At 37.2% G+C, this 22,961-nt stretch overlaps 2 protein-coding genes and 1 long non-coding RNA gene across 6 annotated transcripts; 1 reads left to right on the top strand and 2 right to left on the bottom strand.

Annotated features, from left to right (window-relative positions):
* Window positions 1-2,466: 2,466 nt before the first annotated feature.
* On the top strand, window positions 2,467-16,086 carry LOC140006019 (uncharacterized). Of its 4 annotated transcripts, XM_072047536.1 has the most exons (8): window positions 2,470-2,704; window positions 2,792-2,828; window positions 3,557-3,707; window positions 5,791-7,615; window positions 7,726-7,794; window positions 14,034-14,111; window positions 14,247-14,404; window positions 15,631-16,086. In XM_072047536.1, the coding sequence occupies exons 2-8, from the start codon at window positions 2,818-2,820 to the stop codon at window positions 15,874-15,876; spliced, it is 2,538 nt and encodes an 845-aa protein (XP_071903637.1). In that variant the 5' UTR covers window positions 2,470-2,704; window positions 2,792-2,817; the 3' UTR covers window positions 15,877-16,086. The 4 variants fall into 4 exon arrangements, with proteins under 4 accessions (XP_071903638.1, XP_071903637.1, XP_071903640.1 ...); XM_072047537.1 differs by lacking the exon at window positions 2,792-2,828 and having other exon boundaries at window positions 2,467-2,704; XM_072047539.1 differs by lacking the exons at window positions 14,034-14,111; window positions 14,247-14,404; window positions 15,631-16,086 and adding an exon at window positions 12,136-12,541.
* On the bottom strand, window positions 10,479-16,857 carry LOC113739840 (uncharacterized). The gene is made up of 2 exons (XR_003460330.2): window positions 16,427-16,857; window positions 10,479-14,457 (listed from the first exon to the last, which is right to left on the bottom strand). It is a non-coding gene; the product is annotated as an uncharacterized lncRNA (long non-coding RNA).
* A 3,010-nt stretch (window positions 16,858-19,867) lies between these two features.
* On the bottom strand, window positions 19,868-21,904 carry LOC140006018 (adenine/guanine permease AZG2-like). The gene has a single exon (XM_072047535.1). It carries the CDS (start codon window positions 21,707-21,709, stop codon window positions 20,087-20,089), a length of 1,623 nt encoding a protein of 540 aa, XP_071903636.1. The 5' UTR covers window positions 21,710-21,904; the 3' UTR covers window positions 19,868-20,086.
* Between the last annotated feature and the right edge of the window lie 1,057 nt (window positions 21,905-22,961).

The raw sequence follows: 22,961 nt of genomic DNA, 5'->3' as shown, positions 1-22,961 counted from the left end.
GAAGACAAAAACACTTTTAACATGATTGGTGAACATTATTGCTTGAATTTAGAAGTAGAGTTTTTGGTCAATAAAACACTTTTGGCATAGTTTTAAAATTGGTTCTTTTAGAGCTACTTTTGTGTTCCAAAAATGAAAATTAATTTAAACAAATTTATTATAAATTGTGAACTAAATAAAGAGATAAATATGTTTTAGAAATTTAGAATTGCATATTATTAAATGGAAAAAGCACCCAAACCATATAATTAAGCACTTAATAAGTAATTTGATTAAAAACTCTACTAATTAAGTATTTTTTAATAAACTACCGCAACCCCAAATAGGTCCGTAAGGGTAGCATAATCGCGTTTTGAGTCTCGTTTTATTTTATGAAGAAAAATATGTGGATTTCTATGTGAACATTCTTGGCGAATTTCTCAAAATAATATTAATATGAGAAAATATCACAAAAGTAGTGTTGGGTTCTAGTTTAAGGGTTGTCGCAAATGGTAAAAGTGGCTCCATTAAAAAATTATTTTAAATTTCAATTTTTTTGCTGAGAAAGTAAAAGGAGGGATTTTTTTCTTGTGAAAAGGCTTTGCCACACATCAAATGAGCGGGGAAGCCTTTATATATATATATATATATATAAAGGGATTGCCACTGATTTGAGGTACTGCGATCCTTTAATTTTTTTTAATTCCTAAAAAGGAATTGTGCAAACCCAACCCTAAAACCTTAATCCCTAAACCCCTACTACATAAACCTTAGAACCCTAATCCCTAAACCCTAATACATAAACCCTAACCCTAAAAGCCTAAAATTTAATTTACCTACAAAAATTCTGCTAATTTCATAAATGGTGATTAATCATCCTATAAAAATTCGATAAGGTTCTGGTTGAAAATACAAAATTAATTGAAAATAAAATATGCCTAAGTCGTCCATTGTTTTATTTTTTGGTTTAAATGTTAATGCAAATAACGATAAATAATGTATATTCAACTCATTTCTAAAATAATTTTATATTATTGCTTGAACGTGTGTTCAGTAATGGATGTCCGGAATATTAGTTCTTGGTTATGGTTAGTACTGAGTTTTTTTTTTCTTGTTTTTGCTACTTGCAGAATGTCTGTTTTCCTTTCTTCTTGGTTGATTTTCTTTTTTGTGCACATTAATATGCAATCTGCTAACTTGCCTCATATACGGTCAATTGGGGAAACATTTTGGCTCTGTTTGGTTTCTCCATTTTTTAAAAACTTGACAAGTTTTTGTATACAATACTATAATAATGCACAAGCAAAAACAATTCAAAAAATACATATCTATACAATATATCAAAAACAATTTCAAGTATACAAAAAAATTTAAAAATAAAATCTACACTATTTTCTTCTTCCATCTATCACTACCACCATCACCCTCATCCACCATCTTCCTCCTCCCTCTCTTTCATCCTCATTTCTCTCTCTCCCTCTTCCTTCTCCCTCTCTTTCCTCCTCTCCTCTTCCCTTTCCCTTTCCCGCCATACCCCACCTCCTCCCTCTAGCCTCAACTAGATTGGAGAGGGGAAGGAAGGGGAGGGGCGGGGTGTAACGAGAAAGGGGAAAGAAAGGGAAGGGAGGAAGAGGGACGGGGAGAAGACCGGAGGAGGGAGAGAGGGATGGTGGCGGTAGTGGATAATAGTGGTGGGTGAAATATTAATTTTTAAAAATTATTCCAAAAATTTTTAAACTTTAAAAATACCCTAAAATATATCACAAAAACACATCCAAAAACATCACTAAAAACATCTACAGTAAAAATTTTCATATACATTGTTACAGTAAAATATTTCAAAAATATCCCAAAAAACAGTTAATCCAAACGATTAATTTGTTTCTGAGTTGAAAACAGGTAAAAACACTCAATGTTAAAGTAAAGATTTGGAACACACATTGAACCTCAATATATTTCATGAACCTTTTAGCATTTATAGGTACTGGGATTTCACTCGAAACAGATTATAGGATAGTATGGTTTCAAGAGCTATTCCTGCACGTCAGATGTGTAGTTTCAAAAAAAAAATAAATAAATAAATTGTCGCAAATTAGATATGCGATTTGAAAAAAAAAATTTCAAATTGCCGCAAATTGAATCTACAGTGATTTTCCAGTCGTATTTGATCAACGGTCCACAAATTTCGCTGCAAATTTAATGTGCAGTGTTTAAAAAAAAATTTCTTTCGCTGCAAATTTTGTGCGCCAATAGATTTAAAACTATTTTTTTTTTGTACCTTCAAATCACGACCGTTGATCAAATGTTAATCAACGATCTATCTGAGGTTAAAATAAAATATTCAACCAAAAATCTTATCTTAAAAACTTCATAAGCCGCTAAAAAAAATTTCAAAAATAAATCAAATTTATTTTGCGTCGATATTGGCAGCTATGGCGACCCTTATTTTGGACACAAACCCTACGTAGCACTACATTTGTGATGATTTCGAATATCAACATTATTCTGGGAAATTTGCTAACCGTTCTTATGCAATATAATTCATAAATTTGTAATCTCATGCACCTAAACAGTAATTATTCAAAAGTTGGATACACTACTATTTTCTTTCCCAAATATACAAATAGGGAAAAAAAAAAAGGAAAACTCTGCTCTCTTCCCCTGCCCTTGCGTCTCCTTTCTCTTTGAACCCTCCGTTGAAGCCTGAAGCTGAAGGGTTCTAAATGTGAGTCTTTTAGTTTCTTCCCATTGTTTCTTTTTTTTTTTGGGTATTTTTCCTGCAGATATAACTAGGAATTCCTCGTCTGTACAGGGTAAAAATTTCGATTCGTTATCAGAATGCAGCTAAGGTTTTCACCTTGATCACCCAAGAAAACTAGCTTTTTACGCTTTTTTTTCAACCCCATTTTATCTCTTTTGGGCAGAATACACGTTTTCTTTCTCTATGTGATTTCTTTGTTGCGTGGGGTAAAAGTTCAAACTTTTCACCTGGGTCCAGAGAAAGTTAAATTTTAAACCCTGAAAGCGAAGTGTTTTGAATTATGTGTCTTTTGGGTTTCTAATTAATTTGATTTTTATATATGTAGCTGGTAAAATGCCTGCTATCTGAGTAATTTATCATCTCTAAGGTTAAAACATTTAGTCTCTGTCAATGGTGTGGAGTGTTAATTGTTAAACCCTGATGAAGGTGAAGGGTTTTAGGTGGGAGCCTTTTAATTTATTTGTTATTTTTTAAAACTTTTTTTGGGTTTTTAATCCCCGTTTTCATACTTCATTCTTTTTGGTGGCCTTATTATTGGTATTGTATGTTATCCCTGTGAATTCTCGGCTGAGTATGGTAATAATTCAATCTTTATTGCTGTGATTTCCTTTCGTTATACTTTTTGTTCGTTTTGCGTGAGAGGTGGCTTTTTTTTTTTTTTTTGGGGGGGGGGGTTTAGAACTTAAATTTTGTATCTGGGATTGGTTTATTCACAAGTATATTTTTGTTAAGTTATGTACTTGCTGGATTATTGTGGCATATCAATTATGTGATCTTCTGTGTGTGTGTGTGTGTTTGTACGTGTTGTGAGTGCAGAGAACAGGAAAGAGAGATGGTTGTAATGGCGGGAGCATGTGAAGAGTGCATCAGGAATTGTCAGTTGACTCATCGTAACAAGATGGATTTATCACCCAGTGTGACCCGTTTTTTCAAAGTCTTGGTTGGGGATGATTTTTCACAGTTTCTGGTATGTAAAGTAATAAGTTTAACACTTTTGTATGGTCATTCACTTTTAGCTTTGAATTATCGTGTTTGTTTTTCCAGTTTTGGTGGTCCAAAAATTGAGTTACAAATGATGTTGTATTAGCTCCAAATGGTAAATGTGTTTCTGTCTGCATATGTATTCCCTAAATATGGATGAGGGTGGCGCAAATATGGGGGCCTGGGAATGGAAATTCTTTCATGGAGATTGCAGTTTTATGATGAAGCTATGTCTCAAATTTTGGTTTACACTATTGTGCAAACACATTGAATTGTTTTACCATGATACTAGCTAATAATTTGCAAGGTATATGGCATTAAAACAAAGCCAAAAGCATACCAAAGGATATTAGTGGGAAGTGGAAAATTGAACCCTTTCTGTTCCATTTTCCTTTCTCAAGTTTGTTTCGTATAATTTTGACTCTTTCAATTACTTTCACAGTTTTATTCATCAAAAGCTTCAGTTTATTCATCAGAAGCTTCAGTTTTATTCATCAGAAGCTTTCTGTACGGGTAGAATACCAATTTATAGTATCAATTTGCTTTTAGGTAATTGATTCGATCTGTCTATTATGAATTGTAAAAGCTTATGCCAGTTTAGGTCTCCAGAGCTGACAATCCAATGAAAGTATGGCAGTAACTTTCATTTTACCTTGACATCTTTGAACAAAAAAGTGCTTACTACTTGCTATGGTCTCTAAGCTCTGTCTGGTTGCAGTTTTCATTAGTTTTCACCTTCTTGGTGAACCACAAACGAGGAGAGAGACCCCCAAGTTTCTGTAAGGATGAAGGTCTAATTGAGGACTTCTCTTGGGAGCCTCCTATTATTCATAGCCTCAGGGTGTTTGTGCTTATTATGGAAAAACTTTTCTAGTGCCCCTTATGGTCCTTAACTGTCTTCCTGTTCCTTGGAGCTTTAACTAAGTCTGATATTATATACACTTAATGGAGCACACTTGAGTATAATCCTTTTTAATGCTAGTTCATTGTGGATCTGTTAAATGGCATCAATGATCATGCATTCTCTAGGCATCTGACAATTTTATAATGTTTATTTAGTTTTTTTATTTAATAATTTATCAAGTCGGATACTGAACTAGTCATGTCTTTGACCATCTAAGAGAAGATGTTGAGGATTATTTCCTGCTGACTGCAATTTTGAAGGCTCTAATTCTAACTAAAGTGACTAAGCAGTTTGTGTTTTGCTTATATACTCATTCATGTCGTTCCTAAGTATTCAGAACAGGAGTCTAAGATATGGTAATTTATTAACTTTTACTTTTATTACAAGGAAGTTTTTGCATTCCTGTATAAGTGCAATTATTTTCTCTAGTTTTTTTTTTTTTTTACCAGGTCTTACAATATCACATTTCCATAGGCAGCAACACATGGCATTTTTGGCTAAAAGATTATAAAGCAGTTTCACAATGCTGCATTTGTATTGATCATTTACTAACAACAGTTTTAGGTCCTTTGTTGGTTTTGCAACTTCCTTTTGCTGCTTGCTTTTAGTTGCGCCTTTATTCTCTATTAGGTGGAGAAAAGTCGTTATCATAGCGATGAGACTGCCTAAAACATATGGATGAGATGAAGTGGATGAGTGACTCAAGTTTCAAATGTTTGAACAATAGCGTGTAAACTCCGCTAAGAAGATTAAGCTTGAAACATGACAGCAAGAAATTTTCTTGTAGAGGAGATAAGGAAAGTGAGAGTCGAGGTTTTGTGCCTCTAGAGTATGTTTCTTAGTTACAGTGAATTATTTGTTTGAGCCTTTTTTCATTTCCTTGGTAAATTCCGTTATTTGATTTTTATGTACCTGGGTTCAAATCAGGGTCTGGTGTAGAAAGTTTCTTATTATCAGTAACAGACTTACTTACGTTGTGGACCTAAAAGAACATATGTGCATCTTTCAAATTAGTACTTAGTTTATGCATATGTTTTACCATGTCAATGTACCTTTTATCTCTTTTACAGTGTTGAATATATATTATTTCACCAGTCTGGCATTTGCAAACTCAAAATATTCTTGAAGATTTCCATTGTTCCTAATATTCGCTACTCTTTGACAGTTATTGCCCCGTAAATTTGCTGATACAGTGATGTATTTGGCTAATCAAGAAACCAAACTTGAGGACTCAAATGGTGTGCAATGGACAGTAACATTGTCGCTTGTTAAGAATTCACTTGCTTTCAGTAGGGGTTGGCCGGAGTTTTCATTAGATCATAATTTGCAAGCTGGAGACTTTTTGTTATTCAATTATATCAAGGGAACTCACTTTGTTGTTTATATTTTTGACAAAAGCTGTTGTGAAAGAGCATCTGATAAAATTGGCTTGCCACGTAAAAGAGCTCGAACCAGAGGGAGTATATCCTCTGGGGGTAAACCTTGTGAGAAAATAGATACCAACCCAATCAACAGACAGAATTCGAGCACCTCAGGCGTGTCTGGATCAAACTCCAAAAACAACCACATCCTACCAACCACCACAAATAGCACTCTAAATGCTGAAGGTGGCAATGGAAATTGGTCCTTCTTGGACAGTTCCTTTGATATGATGATAGACTGGGATGCTGGGCCTGGACCGGGTGAAAGGAGGATGTGTTTGTATGATTTGTCTGAGTTTGAATTGCAGGGAGATAAGGAAGTTGCTGACACTGATAAAGGTATAGATGCAGTACAAAGTACTTCTGGCCACACTCAGACAAGCATGAGATCCCAAGATGAGGCAGATAAAGATCCAACAGGAACCAAGGTTGGAACCAAGGATTTGAAGATGGCTACTTTTACGGAGGAGACTGATATGGGAATGATGGTGAATGAAAAGGACTTGGAAGCCAAGGGTGATATGTTGCTTGAACGTGATACTGATAAAGGGATAGATGCAGTACAAGGTACGTCTGAACACACTCAGACAAGCCTGAGATGTCAAAATGGGGCTGATAAAGATCCAACAGGACCCGAGGATTTGAAGTTAGCTACTTTTACAGAGGAGAATGATATTGGCGTGATGGTGAATGATGACGACTTGAAACCTGAGGATGGTATGTTGCTTAAATGTGACACTGATAAAGGTATTGATGCAGTACAAGGTTCTTCTGGCCACTCTCAGACAAGCTTGAGATGTCAAGATGGGGCAGATAAAGATCCAACAGGAGCTGAGGATTTGAAGATAGCTACTATTACAGAGGAGACAGATATTGGCATGATGGTGAATGTCAACAACTTGGAAGCTGAGGATGATATGTTATCTGAGCGTGACTCTGATAGAGGAATAAATGCAGTACAAGGAACTTCTGACCACGGTATTGGCATGATGGTGAATTACGATGAGTTGAAACCTGAGGATGGTATGTTGCTGAAATGTGACACTGATAAAGGTATTGATGCAGTACAAGGTTCTTCTGACCACTCTCAGACAAGCTTGAGATGTCAAGATGGAGCAGATAAAGATCCACCAGGAACTGAGGATTTGAAGATAGCTACTTTTACAGAGGAGACAGATATTGGCATTATGGTGAATGACAACAACTTGGAAGCTAAGGATGATATGTTACCTGAGCATGACTCTGATAGAGGTATAAATGCAGTAGAAGGAACTTCTGACCACAGAGAGGTAAGCTTGAGATGTCAAGATGGGGCTGATAAAGATCCAACAAGAACTAAAGATTTGGAAACAGCTACTTTTACAGAGGAGACTGATATTGGCATGCTGGTGAATGACTATAATTTGGGAAGCAAGGATGCTATATTACTTGAATGTGAAAAAGTTCCCTTGGCTGACCGCTCTAATAGCCTTCCAACGGTTCTTTGTCCAGAACTTGGTGAAAAAGGTGGTAACATGTCAAATGTGTATATCCAACTCCAGAATGCTGAGAGGAGCAACAAGAAATACGGTTAGTTACTGTCTTTTTCTCTCTATTTCTACAAGTATTGTATATGATCTCCATTGAAGTTGTATTCGCTTCGTCTATCTTACCTTAAATATAATCTTGTAACGTGTTAGATGTTGATTGGAGTTCCCCATATGCTGATGAAGGAGCTTGCTTCAGAGACAGTCAAGAGGAATTTGCAGGTATATTCTTATGTCATGGCTCTCTATCCCTTTCAGTGCTTGGTACTAATTTTTTGCTTATTCCTTCCATGTGGACCACTTTTCCCTCTTACTGCTTCCATGTTGCATAGCTCTGAGGTGCTAACTGATACCCTTTGGCAGTGAGATTCTATGAAAAATATACTTAAGCAGAAGATGAACAGCTGAATGAATGTCCAGAGACCCATGGTTTTTGGCACGTTATTGATTTGTACCTCAATTTTAGGTTCTAACAAACCTTAGGTGCATGTTGATGGTGCCGTATCATTCCCCTCCACACTAAATTGCCAATCCCTTAGTGCTCAAATCACCTTTTTTTGGGAAATTGGAGACCTCTTACAGACAGCTTTACCAGATATGCCCTTGCTGCTTGCTGCCCTTTCTCTATCCCTTTTCTTTTTCTTAACAACTGACAGCAAACACGAACTCCCTCCCTCCCTCTCTCTCTCTCTCTCTCTCTCTCTCTCTCTCTCTCTCATGGCTGCAGTAACAAACCCCAACCTGTTTCTGTCTGTGTCCCATGCTTGTCCACTATCTCTTCCTCTTGTTATTTCTGACCCTTCACTGACTCGGTGCTTTCTCCCCCACCTACGCTTCTCATGGTTGGGATTTGGATTTTACCAGCCATTTCCGTGACCATGTCTGATTGTTATTGCTCAATTTAAGCTCTTCTTTATGCTTTTTGTAAATGGTAAAGTTGTAAGAACAAATTTTTTTGTTTATGTTTAAAGTTACTTTTTAACTAAATAAACTGCATATATGCATTTTAATACAAGTATAAGCTCTATGTGCCGCTTAGATGTATGTGTGTGCATAATAGGATATATATCTGAATCTAGAGCATGACCATTTACAGCCCTACCCCATAAATTGCTGTCATTTTCATATTGGTTTAAGTGTGCTTTGGATAGAATTGTATGTTATTGTTAAGAGAATATAAGTATTCTTGTAGATAATAAATTAGTAAGGGTATTTTTGTAAATAGTTTGTTAGGGTTGTACTCCTATAAATACTAGTTGGTCACTCATAATATGTGACTAGATGTTTCCTCCCAAGATACCTGTTAACATGGTATCAGAGCAAAAGTCCTAGGGTTAGGGTTAAACATCTAGCAAAAGTTTTGGTCATCGTGACTGTTCACGCGATACTGTTCACCGCGACTGTTCACGCGGGGGCACTGTTCATCGGTACTGTTCATCGGTACTGTTCACAGCACTGTTCGCGCGGCGCTGTTCACTGTTCACGGCACTGTTCACACGTCACTGTCATCTTGAGTTTTGACCTTTTCTTTGGTTTGATGTGCCATTCGCCATGATTGAAAGGTTTGTTAATGCGGTTACCAATGACCACATTGAATCGAGTTTTTCAGCACATGGGTCCCAGAAGACTGTTACTATATCTGAGGAGGATTATGTTAAATTCCTACAGTACCAAATTACAAATCACGCATCTCTTCCCTCTGCTTCTTTAGCACAAAAAGATAATGACTCATGGATTATTGACTCCGGGGCTACTGATCATATGTCAGGTACCTCTAAAATTTTTTCTAATTTTCAAGAGTCTACTCCATATCCTCATGTTACTTTAGCTGATGGATCTACCACTGAAGTTAAAGGACTAGGCACTGTAGAAATTAATCCATCACTTCCGCTGTCTTCTGTTCTTTACGTACCCAATTTGCCCTTTAATCTAATGTCTGTTAGTAAGCTCACTAAATTTCTACAGTGTACAGTTACTTTTTCTCCTGATTCTGTTGTCATTCAGGATTTGAAGACAAAGAGGACGATTGGTGGAGGGCATGAGCATAATGGTCTTTATTTTCTCAACTTCAATGGTCCGATAGCATGTCCTGCTACTGTTTCTCCTCTTGAAATTCACTGTCGTTTAGGTCATCCGTCTTTACAAAATTTGAAAAAATTGGTTCCTACTTTGAGTCAATTATCTTCGTTAGAGTGTGAGTCTTGTCAGTTAGGAAAGCATCATCGTGTTTCTTTTGCTCCTAGAGTCAATAAACGGGTTTCTGAACCATTTTTGTTAGTTCATTCTGATGTTTGGGGTCCTAGTCGAGTCACTTCAATATTTTTCCACTCCTTTTGATACCTTTATGACTAAGTCCGGTATTCTTCATCAGTCCTCTTGTCCTCACACTCCACAACAGAATGGAGTTGCTGAAAGAAAAATTGGACATTTAATCGAAGTTGCTCGGACACTTTTGTTGCACATGAATGTGCCCAAACAATTTTGGAGTGATGCAGTTCTAACAGCATGTTATTTAATTAATCGCATGCCATCTAATATTCTTGGAGGTCAATTACCTTACTCCATTCTTTTTCCTCATGAACCTGTGTTTAAATTGCCTCCTCGTATTTTTGGATGTGTGTGCTTTGTTCATCAGCTTGCTCCCGGGGTGGATAAATTAGATTCTCGTGCTATTAAGTGTATTTTCTTAGGATATGCACGAGCGCAAAAAGGGTATAGATGTTACAGTCCAGTTTTAAATCGATTTTTTACTTGTGCTGATGTTACTTTCTTTGAACAGCAAGACCACCTCGTGGGTGCCGGACCCCGTGACCGGATATTACAGGCCTGAGACACACGCCGCCGAGATTGATGCTGCGGAGCTCCGCAGCATCAATCTCGGCGGCGTGTGTCTCAGGCCTGTAATATCCGGTCACGGGGTCCGGCACCCACGAGGTGGTCTTGCTGCTCGACTCTTCCCCTCCTTTCTTCCGCATCATGTTCGCGTTGCTTCCTCCTCTCATGCTACCAGGCACCGCTCCCTGTGATGCACCTGCTGCATATCTACGGTGACTAGATGTTTTCCTCCCAAGATACCTCTTTACATGGTATCAGAGCAAGAGTCCTAGGGTTTAGGTTAAACATCTAGCAAAGTACTGTTCACGCCGCACTGTTTATCGCGGCACTGTTCACGCCCGCACTGTTCACGCGTACTGTTCACGCGTCTCGAGTTTTGACCCTTTCTTGGGTTTGAAGTGCTATTCGCTATGGCTGAAAGTTTATCAAAAAGTATTGTGACGTCCACTAATATTATGCCAATGGTGATGCCTCAAATCACAAATTGGAAGTTGAATGATACCAATTATCAACAGTGGTCAAAAGCTGTTAAGATTTATCTGACAGGCTTAGGAAAGCAACGTTATCTCACAGATGACTCTCCTACGGAGGATAGCAAGAAACTAATGTGGATTCAAGAGGATGCCCAAATTCTTGGAGCAATATGGAATTCTATGGAGCCACGAATTGCTTACATGTGTTCTCATTGTGAGACAACAAAAGAAGTTTGGGATTATGTCCGGTTATTATATTGCAGTAATCTCTCACGGATGTTTGATATTTCTTTGGAGTATTTTCAGTTGCAACAAGATAACAAGACAGTAACTGAATACTTTGCTGATCTTAAGCGAGTCTCAGAGGAATTAAATGCTGTAATGCCTCTCTCAAGTGATATCAAGGTTATGCAGAGGCAAAGAGAACACATGCTTGTGCTCAAATTCCTGGCTGGTCTCAAGCCGGAATTTGAACCAATCAAATCTCAAATTTTTAGCAGGTGAACAATTACCATCCTTTGCAGAGGCGTATGCTCGGGTCTTACGTTCTGCATCTAAGGACAATGCACAGGGTGATGGTGCTTTAATTAATGACAAATCTGCTTTAATTGCTAACAATAATCGGACAGAGCAACTTAATTTTGGACGTGGCTCTCGTGGAGGAAGAAGTAGAGGAGGTCGTGGGGGTCGTGGAGGTCGAGGCACCCGTGAGTGCAATCATTGTGGTTTAAAGAATCACACTCGTGATACTTGTTGGGATTTAAATGGAAAACCACCTCGGTTTGTTAATACGGTTACCACTGATCAAACTGAATCAAGTTCTTTAGCACAAGGGTCTCAGAAGACTGTTACCATATCTGAGGAAGATTATATCAAATTTCTGCAGTACCAAACTGCAAATCACGCATCTCTTCCCTCTACTTCTGTAGCACAAAAAGGTAATGCTATGGCTTGTCTCTCCACATCATCTAATTTTGACTCATGGATCATTGATTCCGGAGCTACTGATCATATGTCAGGTACCTCTAGCAATTTTTCTAATTTTCAAGAGTCTACTTCCTTCCCTCATGTTACTTTAGCTGATGGATCTACAACTAAAGTTAAAGGACTAGGCACTGTAGAAATTAACTCATCTCTTCCGCTGCCTTCTGTTCTTTACGTTCCCAGTTTGCCTTTTAATCTAATGTCCGTTAGTAAGCTTACTAAATCTCTACAGTGTTCAGTTATTTTTTCTCCTGATTTTGTTGTCATTCAGGATTTGAAGACAAAGAGGACGATTGGTGGAGGACATGAGCATAATGGTCTTTACTTTCTCAACTCTAATGGTCCGATTGCGTGCCCTGCTACTGTTTCTCCTCTTGAAATTCACTGTCGTTTGGGTCATCCGTCTCTACAAAATTTGAAGAAGTTGGTCCCTACCTTGAGTCAGTTGTCTTCATTAGAATGTGAGTCTTGTCAATTAGGAAAGCATCATCGTGTTTCTTTTGTCCCTAGGGTCAATAAACGGGTTTCGGAACCCTTTTTGTTAGTTCATTCTGATGTTTGGGGTCCTAGTCGAGTAACTTCAAAGTTAGGTTTTAAATATTTTGTAATCTTTGTTGATGATTTTTCCAGAGTTACATGGCTTTATTTAATGAAAGATCGTTCAGAATTATATTCCATTTTTTGTGCATTTGTTACAGAAATAAAGACTCAATTTGGTGTGCCTGTACGTATACTTCGCAGTGATAATGCGAAAGAATATTTTTCCACTCCTTTTGATACCTTTATGACTAAGTCCGGTATTCTTCATCAGTCCTCTTGTCCTCACACTCCACAACAGAATGGAGTTGCTGAAAGAAAAATTGGACATTTAATCGAAGTTGCTCGGACACTTTTGTTGCACATGAATGTACCCAAACAATTTTGGAGTGATGCAGTTTTAACTGCATGTTATTTAATTAATCGCATGCCATCCGATATTCTTGGAGGCCAACTACCTCACTCCATTCTTTTTCCTCAGGACCCTATATTTAAATTACCTCCTCGTATTTTTGGTTGTGTGTGTTTTGTTCATCAGCTTGCTCCCGGGGTGGATAAATTAGATTCTCGTGCCATTAAGTGTATTTTCTTAGGATACGCACGAGCGCAAAAGGGGTATAGATGTTACAGTCCAGTTTTAAATCGTTTTTTCACTTGTGCTGATGTTACTTTCTTTGAATCCACTCCTTATTTTATGAAGCAAGGTATGTCTTGTGAGTTAGACCAGTGTTCCTCTTTTTCTCCTCCTGTTTTACCAGTCCCTTCATCTTTATTACCTGAGTTATCGGGTTCACCAGATTCCACCACTCGATTATCTCATCCTAATCTTCAAGTTTATTCTCGTCGTTCCATGGTTGAGAAAGCTCCTGATATGCTACGCACTTCACCAATTAACTCTCAATCTTCAGATCCAGGTATGACGCCCTCTTGTGAGTCAGATCTTCCTATTGCTTTACGTAAAGGTAAGAGACATTGTACTTCTCATCCTATTTCTAATTTTGTCTCTTATTCTCGTCTCTCTCTGTCATATTCTTCTTTTGTTGCATCTCTTGATTCGGTATCCATTCCTAAGTCTATTACCCATGCTCTCAATGATCCTGGTTGGAGGTTAGCTATGCAGGAAGAGATGCTTGCTTTGGAGAAAAATGGTACTTGGGATCTTGTCCCTCGTCCTTATGATATATATGCTCCAACTTGAGGGGGAGTGTTAAGAGAATATAAGTATTCTTGTAGATAATAAATTAGTAAGGGTATTTTTGTAAATAGTTTGTTAGGGTTGTACTCCTATAAATACTAGTTGGTCACTCATAATATGTGACTAGATGTTTCCTCCCAAGATACCTGTTAACAGTTATATTCTTGTTTTGTTTATTTTGTTTTAATACTGTTTTTTTTTAACTGAATGGAACAATATTGGTTGCTCCGATTGCATTAGTAACACATTGTTTTGTGAACTTCTTGCCAAAGGCTGATGGGTCACAATGTATACAGAATTAATATATACAACCATAAACTACAATATATATAAGTGACATCTGTGCACATGCTGCTTTGCGGCCTGTCAAATAATGCCTCTGATGTGTTTGTAGAACAAGTTTCTTTGCTTCTTATATTGCTTGGTTTTACTCACAGGTGAAACAAAGAAAATGGTGAGAAAAGAGCATCCGGATACAAGAGAGGAAGGGGATTCTTCTGCTAAGAGGTTAAGAGGTATGATTTTTCCTTTTGCATTTAATTGATTTTGACTAATACCTGGATTGTTCTTTGTGCATGTAAATGCTTCTCAGCGCCAATTAACCTTGGCATTGGCAGCTTTCTACTTGATATGTTAGTACCCAAATGCAGGTTTGAAGCCATTGAGCATAAAGGAGATTGGTAGTTCCTCTCAAGGTCCTTGTGTGTGCAAACCTGTGAAACTTGAGCCAGTTGATTTACTTGATATTCCTTCATCAGTTACTGAGAGTCTCACTTGTTTGGCAATGATGGATGGCCGACCTTACCTTGTACCTTCTTTCAACACCTTTTGTTCTTAATCTTCTAAGCTTTGATTCATTCCCTGCACAAATTTGTCGTCTTTGTTACATGAGAAGTATTTTCTCTTATTTATTCAATCTCTTTAGACAACTTTTATGCAAATCAGATTGCATCACTTCCTGTCATGCTACCGCCTCCTCCCCAAAATAAATAAATAAATAAAGAGATAAGACAATAATGTCATTTTATTTTTTATGGCTTTGGGTATGTATTTATGTCTTTGTTATGTGTATGAATTGACTTGTTTTTCTTGCTTGATGGTAGATTAGGAAATTGTGAGGTAGTAGAATAAACTGTAAATGGAATGCAATGATAGTTTTCTAAATGAAGTTGAGATTCAAGAAGACTATTAGGTAATAGTACAGATAGAGAAGAAACAAGGGGAAAAATATGATCATTTCTTTCTCTCGATGAAGAAGCCAAATGGGTCAAATAAGTACGTCATATGAGTGCAGCTTGTCAAGTTTTAGCTGAGCTTAGATTGGTTACCTTATCCAGAAACAAGAGTAAAAGGAATTGGTATGTTTTAAGCTTTCATTACATTTGAAACTGGAGGATGTGCAAAAGGAAGAGAATTTGCATTATTCCTTGTCAAAACTTGGGGTTTGTAATCAAGAAGAAACGTGCAATAAGATTTTAGTTCACACAGCAAAGTACAAACCGTAATATTCTTTTCAACAACTGAGAAGAAGCTTATGACGATGGAAAGGTTATCTAGAGAGATAATAGCCATAGCTTTCAGGGGATGGCACCAAGCAACTGCATCGAAAAAGGATCAAAATAGAGGAAACAAAAGGATTAATAAATTTCATGTGATTAGGTTACTTTGGGATACTTTGTTGCTGCTTTCCCATGACCCCGAAAGCATGACCCAAATTCATGCACAAGGGTCATGGTTTGACCTGGTTGGGTTCTGTGTTAGAAAGATGTAAAGTTTGGAATGTTTGTCAGCAACACAAATGGCTATGGCAAGGGACATGAACAGGGACGTATGTGCTTCATTATCTGCAGTGCACACTATGCAATTCGATATCTTTTGCTTCCAATCTGTCATTTATTAAGGACTTGGGATTAATGAGGACATCAAGAGAACAGATATGTGGTGGTGTTTTGCACAAGAGCATGTTTTGTGAATTAATGTGCTTTTCTTTTCCTTTTCCTTTTTCAAATTCTCTGCCACCTCATGCTTGTGTAGGAGTTACCAGCAAAGTTGCCGGGAATTACATACAGAAAGGGGATGGACAGGAAGTCTGTCTTGCTTCAAGATCAGGAGAAAAGATTCTGGCCAGCTCTCTATTATTACAGATCAGGTTTTCATGTTTTGACAGGTTGTTGGGATAAGTTTAACAAAGAACATCGCATTCAAGCTGGAGATCATTATATTTTTCAAGCTGAACATGTATACCGGGGCATATACAAAGTCAGTGTTCTTCACCAGTAAGAGGCGACTAATCCTCATGTTTGGATTAAAAAGTGCTCGGCTTCAGCATGCATGAGCTATTTTGTAGACAGTAGTATGAAGTTTCCAGCTGTGACTTAATTGAATCACATTATTAAGTAGCCTAGGCTTGGATAACAGAACCCTTATGTAAATAGCTAGTGGAATGTTTACTGATGTCTTTTGTTGCAAAGATCGTCCATAGTTTGGAGATGTATGCTTGTTTTGCCTGCTCGCTTCTTGTCCTCCATCAGTTTCTGGGTGCTAATGATTTCATGCGTTACTCGCACTTAACTATTTTGCTAGATATTTTCTGGCTTGAGGTTTTATGTTTGGAAAAATTGTTCCTAAAAGTTTGGTTCCTCTTCTATATGCAACTGTGCAACAAGACTGTTGTCTCTATCTCATAGATTGCAATTTTTATAGACTCTAGTCTCTATAAGATAGAGAGAACAGGACTGTTGTCTCCAGCTTATCATCTATTGCAAATGAACATTCCTGGTCTGAAGACTGATTAGGGAAAGCTTCTAGGATAATACAGATATTTACTTACAAAGAGACGAGATACACAAGATCTTGTATCTATCCCAACTTGAAGCTGCCGAACGAGGAGGTGGTTGAGCACAAGCAACAGTTGAATTGCTGGTAAAGTGAGCGTACATGTTACCCTAAGATGCTAGGTGATCTGCTTCTCGATGAATGGAGATGTGGAGTCTCTGAATTCTGAAAATTAAGGCAAGAGTCCTCGGCAATCTAGCAGATCTGCAAAAATAATGAAAATTATTAAAGAGTTGGCTAGGATTGTGAATCTGAGGTGCCATGCTGTTGAGCTAAGTGCTTGAACTTGTTTGACGGTCTAAAGCCCAGCCACATCATCAGTTGTATGGCCAAATAAGTTAGGGATAATATCAGAAACCTCCCCTGAGGTTTCTTTTAATATCACCTATCACTCCTATGGTTTTAAAATATCACTTGTCTTCCTTACTTTTGTTATTTATGCACCAAAATTTTTAAAAATCCTAAGCTACCCTTTCACTTGCTAAATAAAAATATTCCTATATCACTTTGTTCACTTCAAGAAAACTATCACCTCAAAAACAGTCTCTTGTAGTACCACCACATCACATGCTATACTCCATAAAACTGTAAATTTGAAAAATAAAAATGATATTTGAAAAGAAATACATTTGCATCAATTTTATTATATATGCTCAGAATTGATTTCTTATGAATTTCTATTTTTTTACAACATCTTTTCAACCCTTGTTCAAACTATTAAATTGTACCAATCATTATAAAAGTCAATTTAAAATAAGCAAATAAATCATACCCTATTTTATCACAATCACAAAAAGTAAAAGATAAACAAAATTTAGTTTATTGTAATTTACAAATAAAATATTGCATAGTCATCCAAAAAATATGAGTAAGAGAGAACGATGGAGAAAAGGGATAAACAAGAAAGTGACTTTCGTTTCTTTTTTTTTTTCAATTTTTGAGCTCCATTTATTTGATATGTTATGAATTATGTGCCAAGTGAGGGTTAATATAGTCTTTTTACAATTATTAAGGGAGGTAAGTGATATTTCTAAAATCTCAAGGGTGCTAAGTGATATTAAAAGAAACCCCAAGGGAGGTTTCTGATAGTATCCCAAAGAGTTAAATTGCAAAGGAGCCTTGATCATGTGCAATAATGATACAGTGCAGTGTGTGAATGTGTGAACTAGTTCAGGTTATGCAACAAGACTAATCTACCAGATAAAGTGGGTAGTATCTAGGGGTGGCAATCGGGTTGGCGGGTCTAGTTGAGATCCAGGTATAACAAAAAATTCGCTGACCCGAACCTGACCCGCCAACCCGAAACGGGGTCAGGAGTAGGGATTGCATTGGGGGCGGGTGCCCGCGGGCAACCGCCCCGCGGGGGGCTCTCGGGGCGGGGGATGGGGCGGGGGCGGGGGGCGGGGGAGCATCCCCCGCCCCGCCACCCGCAAAAAAAAAAAAAAATATATATATATATATATAATTATATATAATATGTAATTTAATTAGTTATAAACTTATGATAATGATATTATTAGTTAGATGTATTATATAATGTATATTAGTGTATGTAATATAATTAATATTATCAATTATACGAATAATTAGACATGTCTACTAATAGAATTTATTAATTAGTTATACTAAATTTACTAATACATTTATACTAAATTTCTAATTACACTTAATAGAATAACACTTTTTTCTCAAAAAAAAAAGTACAAACACAATAATGAATTAGTGATTATATTTGTACCAAAAGTGAAAACTTAACTATTTTAATTGTATTTATTTCATCATGTTGGATTGTATTCAAATAATTTTTGTTTCATTGTTTTTATGAGTTTCAATTGTAAAATTAAAATGAATAATAACTTGATGATGTGTTGATATTTTAGTACTTGATTATTTATTAAAATTTAACTATAATAAAATTTTATTAACCCAACGGAAAAAATTTTATTAACCCCGCGGGTGCACCCGCGGGGGAAGCGGGGCGTGGCGGGGGCGGGCGGGGGGAGTGGGAGGCGGGGGATGGGGCGGGGGGCGGGGGGAGTTTGTAGGTAGCGGGGCGGGGGATGGGGGAGGGGTCCCCCGCCCCGTTGCCATCCCTAGTCAGGAGAGCTGACTCGAACCTGAAAATTTCGGGTTCGCGGGTTGACCCGAAATGACCTGAAAATTAATTTTAATTTTTTAATTTATCACTGTAATTTCTAATAAAACCAATTTCGCACAAGACTAATTACATAATCAAGTAATAAAAATTTAAATAAATAATCCCAAACCAAATCTAAAATAAATTAAAACACCGTAAAAGTGTTTTATCCCAAACCAAATATAAAATAAATTAAAACAGTATAAAAGTAAAAAATAATATAATACATTATTTGTCCAAATATAATAATTTCAACTGCACACAAGTTAAATAAATTCATTTACGATTAAGTAATTAATGCCTTTGGAAAAAAAGAATAATTTAGTTTAGTTAGATAAAATAATTTTTATGTTTATTAAATTATATTTAATTCATAAACGGGTTATCGGGTCACCCACGAGTTGATCCGAATTGGACCCGTTTTCATTTTGGATTCATCGGGTTCGACCCGATTCTGACCTGAACCCACAAAACCTCACCCCAAACCCATTAATTTCGTGTTAGATTCGTGTCGTGTTTTCAGATCGTGTCGGAAATTGCCACTCCACTAGTATCTAGAAAGTAAAGGGTCAATGGATACATGACTTAGACCCGTTTGGGTTGCGGCGTTGTTGATAAAAAAACACATTTATATATTAAAGGTACTTTGAAGTTGTCGAGGAAATATCATCCCATAAAATTAAAAGAGAAATTTCTGGTATTAAAAGCACTTTTAGTAAAAGCTTAAATTTGGTGCTTTTAGAGCAACTTTTGTGATTTAAAAAATAAAATATTAAATTTAATCATTTTTGTCCTATATTATGAACTAAATAAATATATTTTAAAATTTTAAATTACTCATTATCAAATACAATAAGTATTTATTTAATTATGTTTCCAAATAATATATTTAAAAACATTTAAGCACTCAATAAGCACTTTTATTAAAAGCCTTGTTAGGGAAATACCTTTCAATAAGTCACTGCAGTTCCAAACCAGTCCTTAGTTGTGTTCGTTGGAAGTCCATGATAGAAATTAATAAGGTTGAGGATCAACCATTGCAAAGCTACAAATATGAACATTATATGTTAGCTATTTCAGTGATCTGCTTGATGCCAATGGATTTATTTATTTTGACAGATAACTTTCTATAGCCTATCTGATACAAATTGAAGTCCACTTGTGTAAAGGATTATGCTAACCATGTACATTTGCTGTAGGAGATGACACTTCTTGCAAAGTTGATTGATTCTTTTTTTTTTTGTCTGTTGTCCTTGGAACGCAAAATAGATAAATAATGAAAAGTATGCAAAAGACAGATTTCTAGTTGAAATCCTAATGTCAATCCTTAACTTCTACCCGGACAGAAACATTGAGGACTGAAAAAACAGAAAATTGGAACCAACTTCGACAACTAGACAAAGAAAATGCACAAACGCCCTTGAAAGGCCAGTCTATTCTATGATGGATCTAGAGATTGTGACCGCTAAAGATTGTGACCGCTCAAGGTGGTTTGTGCACCAGTTCTGACAATGCATGTCAGATAACTTCAAGATTTTGCTCTGCAGCAGCTGCAGAAACTTGGTTTTGCTCCTTGACCACCATTGCTCTCATCTTGATCAACCACCTGATCCAGCCAACCACATGGTCATACAATCCAAGCGCAATATGCAAGCCAATCCCTGCAATAATCCCATTTGATATGGAATATGTAAGAGGCATGAGAAGCATGGTAACAAAAGCTGGCACTGCCTCCTTGATGTTATTCCAATCTATATCTTTCACAACTTTCATCATCATTACACCAACCATTACTAGAGATGGACCAACAGCCCATGGCGGTACACTGGTAAATAGAGGGGTAAAAAACAGGGACAATGCAAAGTAAAATCCCACAACCAAAGCTGTTATCCCTGTTCTCCCACCTTCCCTTAGGCCAGCTGATGATTCTATGTATGTTGCAATTGGTGAAACTCCTAGGGCAGAACCAACAATTGTAGAGCCAGCATCAACCATGTAGGCCAAATATTCCCCCTCAAATTCCCCTTCTTCATCAACAAATCCTCCAACTTCTGCCATAGTGTACAATGTACCGGTTGTAGCTAGCACATCAACATATAACAACGTGACTAAAGCTACCCAAACTTCACCCCTATTGAAATTTGTGAAGCTGATGGCCCCAGCTGTGGACTTTATGGTGTGAAAATCTACCACTTTCTTGAAATATTGATAATTTGTGTCACCTAGTGGGGTGTTAGGGAAAAATGTGACAGATGTTCCCCTAATCCATGAAATCAATGTGACAAACAGTATGCCATAAATCATGCTTCCCTTAATCTCCTTCATTAGTCCATAACATGTGATTATGAAGCCAACCGAGCCGAGCCAGAAAGTTGGGCTTCTCATTTTTCCTCCGATACATTCTCCGGTCACCGAATCGGTGCTGGCGCAGGCCGCCGTGGTCACCAATGTGTTCGGATCAGGGCCCACTAGGCCCACACCCTGGTGGGCCTGTAGCCCCACAAAAGCAATAAAAAGACCAATACCAGCGGCACAAGCCAGCCGCACGGGCTGCGGTATGTACCGAGCCAACCTGGCACGAAGCCCAAAAACAGCTATGGCTAGAAACGCGCAGCCTTCAACCAAGACCACAGCCATGGTAGTCTTGTATGAAATGGATCCAGACCCATGAAAGCCCACCAGTGTATAAACCAAGTAAGCATTGGGGCCCATACCAGGGGCCAGAGCCAGGGGAAGATTAGCCAATAATCCCATAGCAAAAGATCCAATCATTGATGACAAGGCAGTAGCAACAACGAGATCACTTTTCGCCTTTGCAAGGCAACTTTCATAACCTGCATTAGGCTTCAACATGCAGTCAGGGGTTGCCACCGTTTGGTTCGCCGGAACGGTGCAGTCGGCGACTGTACACGTGGCGCCGGACTCCGAAAGGATGGTGGCGTTGACACTGATTATATATGCCATGGTAAGAAAAGTTGCAGTGCCAGCTCTAACCTCCTTAGTGAAACAGCTCTTTCTTGCATCCAACTTGAAATACTTGCCAACCCTGCTTTTTGAAACTGTCTCATCCAAGCCCTTCAAGATTTTCTTCCATGACTTGCATATTCCTTTGCCTACTGCCCCACAAAGCTCTCCTCCCATGGCTTTCTTGATTTTTTTTTTTTGTTTCTTGTTCTTTGGGATGCGAGTCTGGGGGTTTACTGTCTATGAGAGTGTGTGCTAAGAAAGCATAAGTTTAAGCATAAAAAAAAGAGGGCAAAGAAGGGAAAAAAATGTGATGGGGTGTTGGAGAGAAACAAAGCTTCATGAGGAATGAATGATGGAGAGAATATATAGAGGAGTTACAAAAAATTAAAGCAAGAAAAGAAGGAAAAAAGAAAGATAAAAAAAATAGAAACAGTTCTTTTGAGGAAAATAATGCTGAATGTTAGTAAAAGCTGGCTTGAATGATTAGAGCACTCCTTGGCTGGTTCTTCAAGGAAAGAGCACCTTTTTAATTTTGGTTTATCTTAGGCACAAGACATGTCATAATGTTTGAACGCGGGATTAAGCTTTTAAAACTGGTAAACATTTTGTCCACACTATGATCCCACCAGATTTTTTTAATTTGCATCATTCGTGTTTAGATATTGAGAGTTTTATTACTAAAATCCTATGAAACCACTAGGGTGTATGTTTGTCATCAAGAGAGTTTTATTACTAAAATCCTATGGATTATTAATGAGTTTTATCATTTATGTGGCTAGTGGTATACTAGGGTCCAATGATCAAGTTTGTTTGGATAGGAGTTTATTTGGATGATTTATTTGAAATAATTACTGTAGTACTTTTTGTGACGTGATGTATGTGAGATAAAAAGGTTATTGAAATTTGTGAAGCAAATTATTTTATCTAAAATCATCTCAATCCAAACATTTTAAAAGTTGTAAAGCGACTAATTCGTCAATGCAAACAAAGAAAAGAAATTGAATCTCTTAAATCAAGAATTGTTACAAAATCATGTTACAAAAAAAAGAATTGTTACAAAATCATGAGGTTTTATTAGTTGTAGCCGGAATTTTCTCTTTATTTATCTTACCTTGTTTGAGCACAAATTTGATCATCATGGAAAGAATAGCATAGAATTACAGATTAGAAATGTGTTGAAGTCAAAGTTGTAGAGATGCAAAACCCTACAAAATTAAATGTAAGCCATGTTGGTGATTTAACATGTGAATGAGTTGGTATCACATCAATTTCTTTAGATTTGACTTGTTTATATCAGGAGAAACGAATCCTTGCATCCTGACCGGTCATAGGATCCCTTAAGCTCTCAGTTTCAAGGAGCTCCACCAAATGTGTCCCTTATTGGTTTTTGGCCAAACCCACCAAATCATGCAGTAATTTTGTCCTC

The sequence above is a fragment of the Coffea arabica genome, chromosome 4e (assembly GCF_036785885.1).
Source record: "Coffea arabica cultivar ET-39 chromosome 4e, Coffea Arabica ET-39 HiFi, whole genome shotgun sequence".
In the NCBI taxonomy this organism is placed as follows: Eukaryota; Viridiplantae; Streptophyta; class Magnoliopsida; order Gentianales; family Rubiaceae; genus Coffea; species Coffea arabica.
The sequence above is the reverse complement of the archived record's forward strand: the minus strand, read 5'-3'. Positions and strand labels throughout refer to the sequence as shown.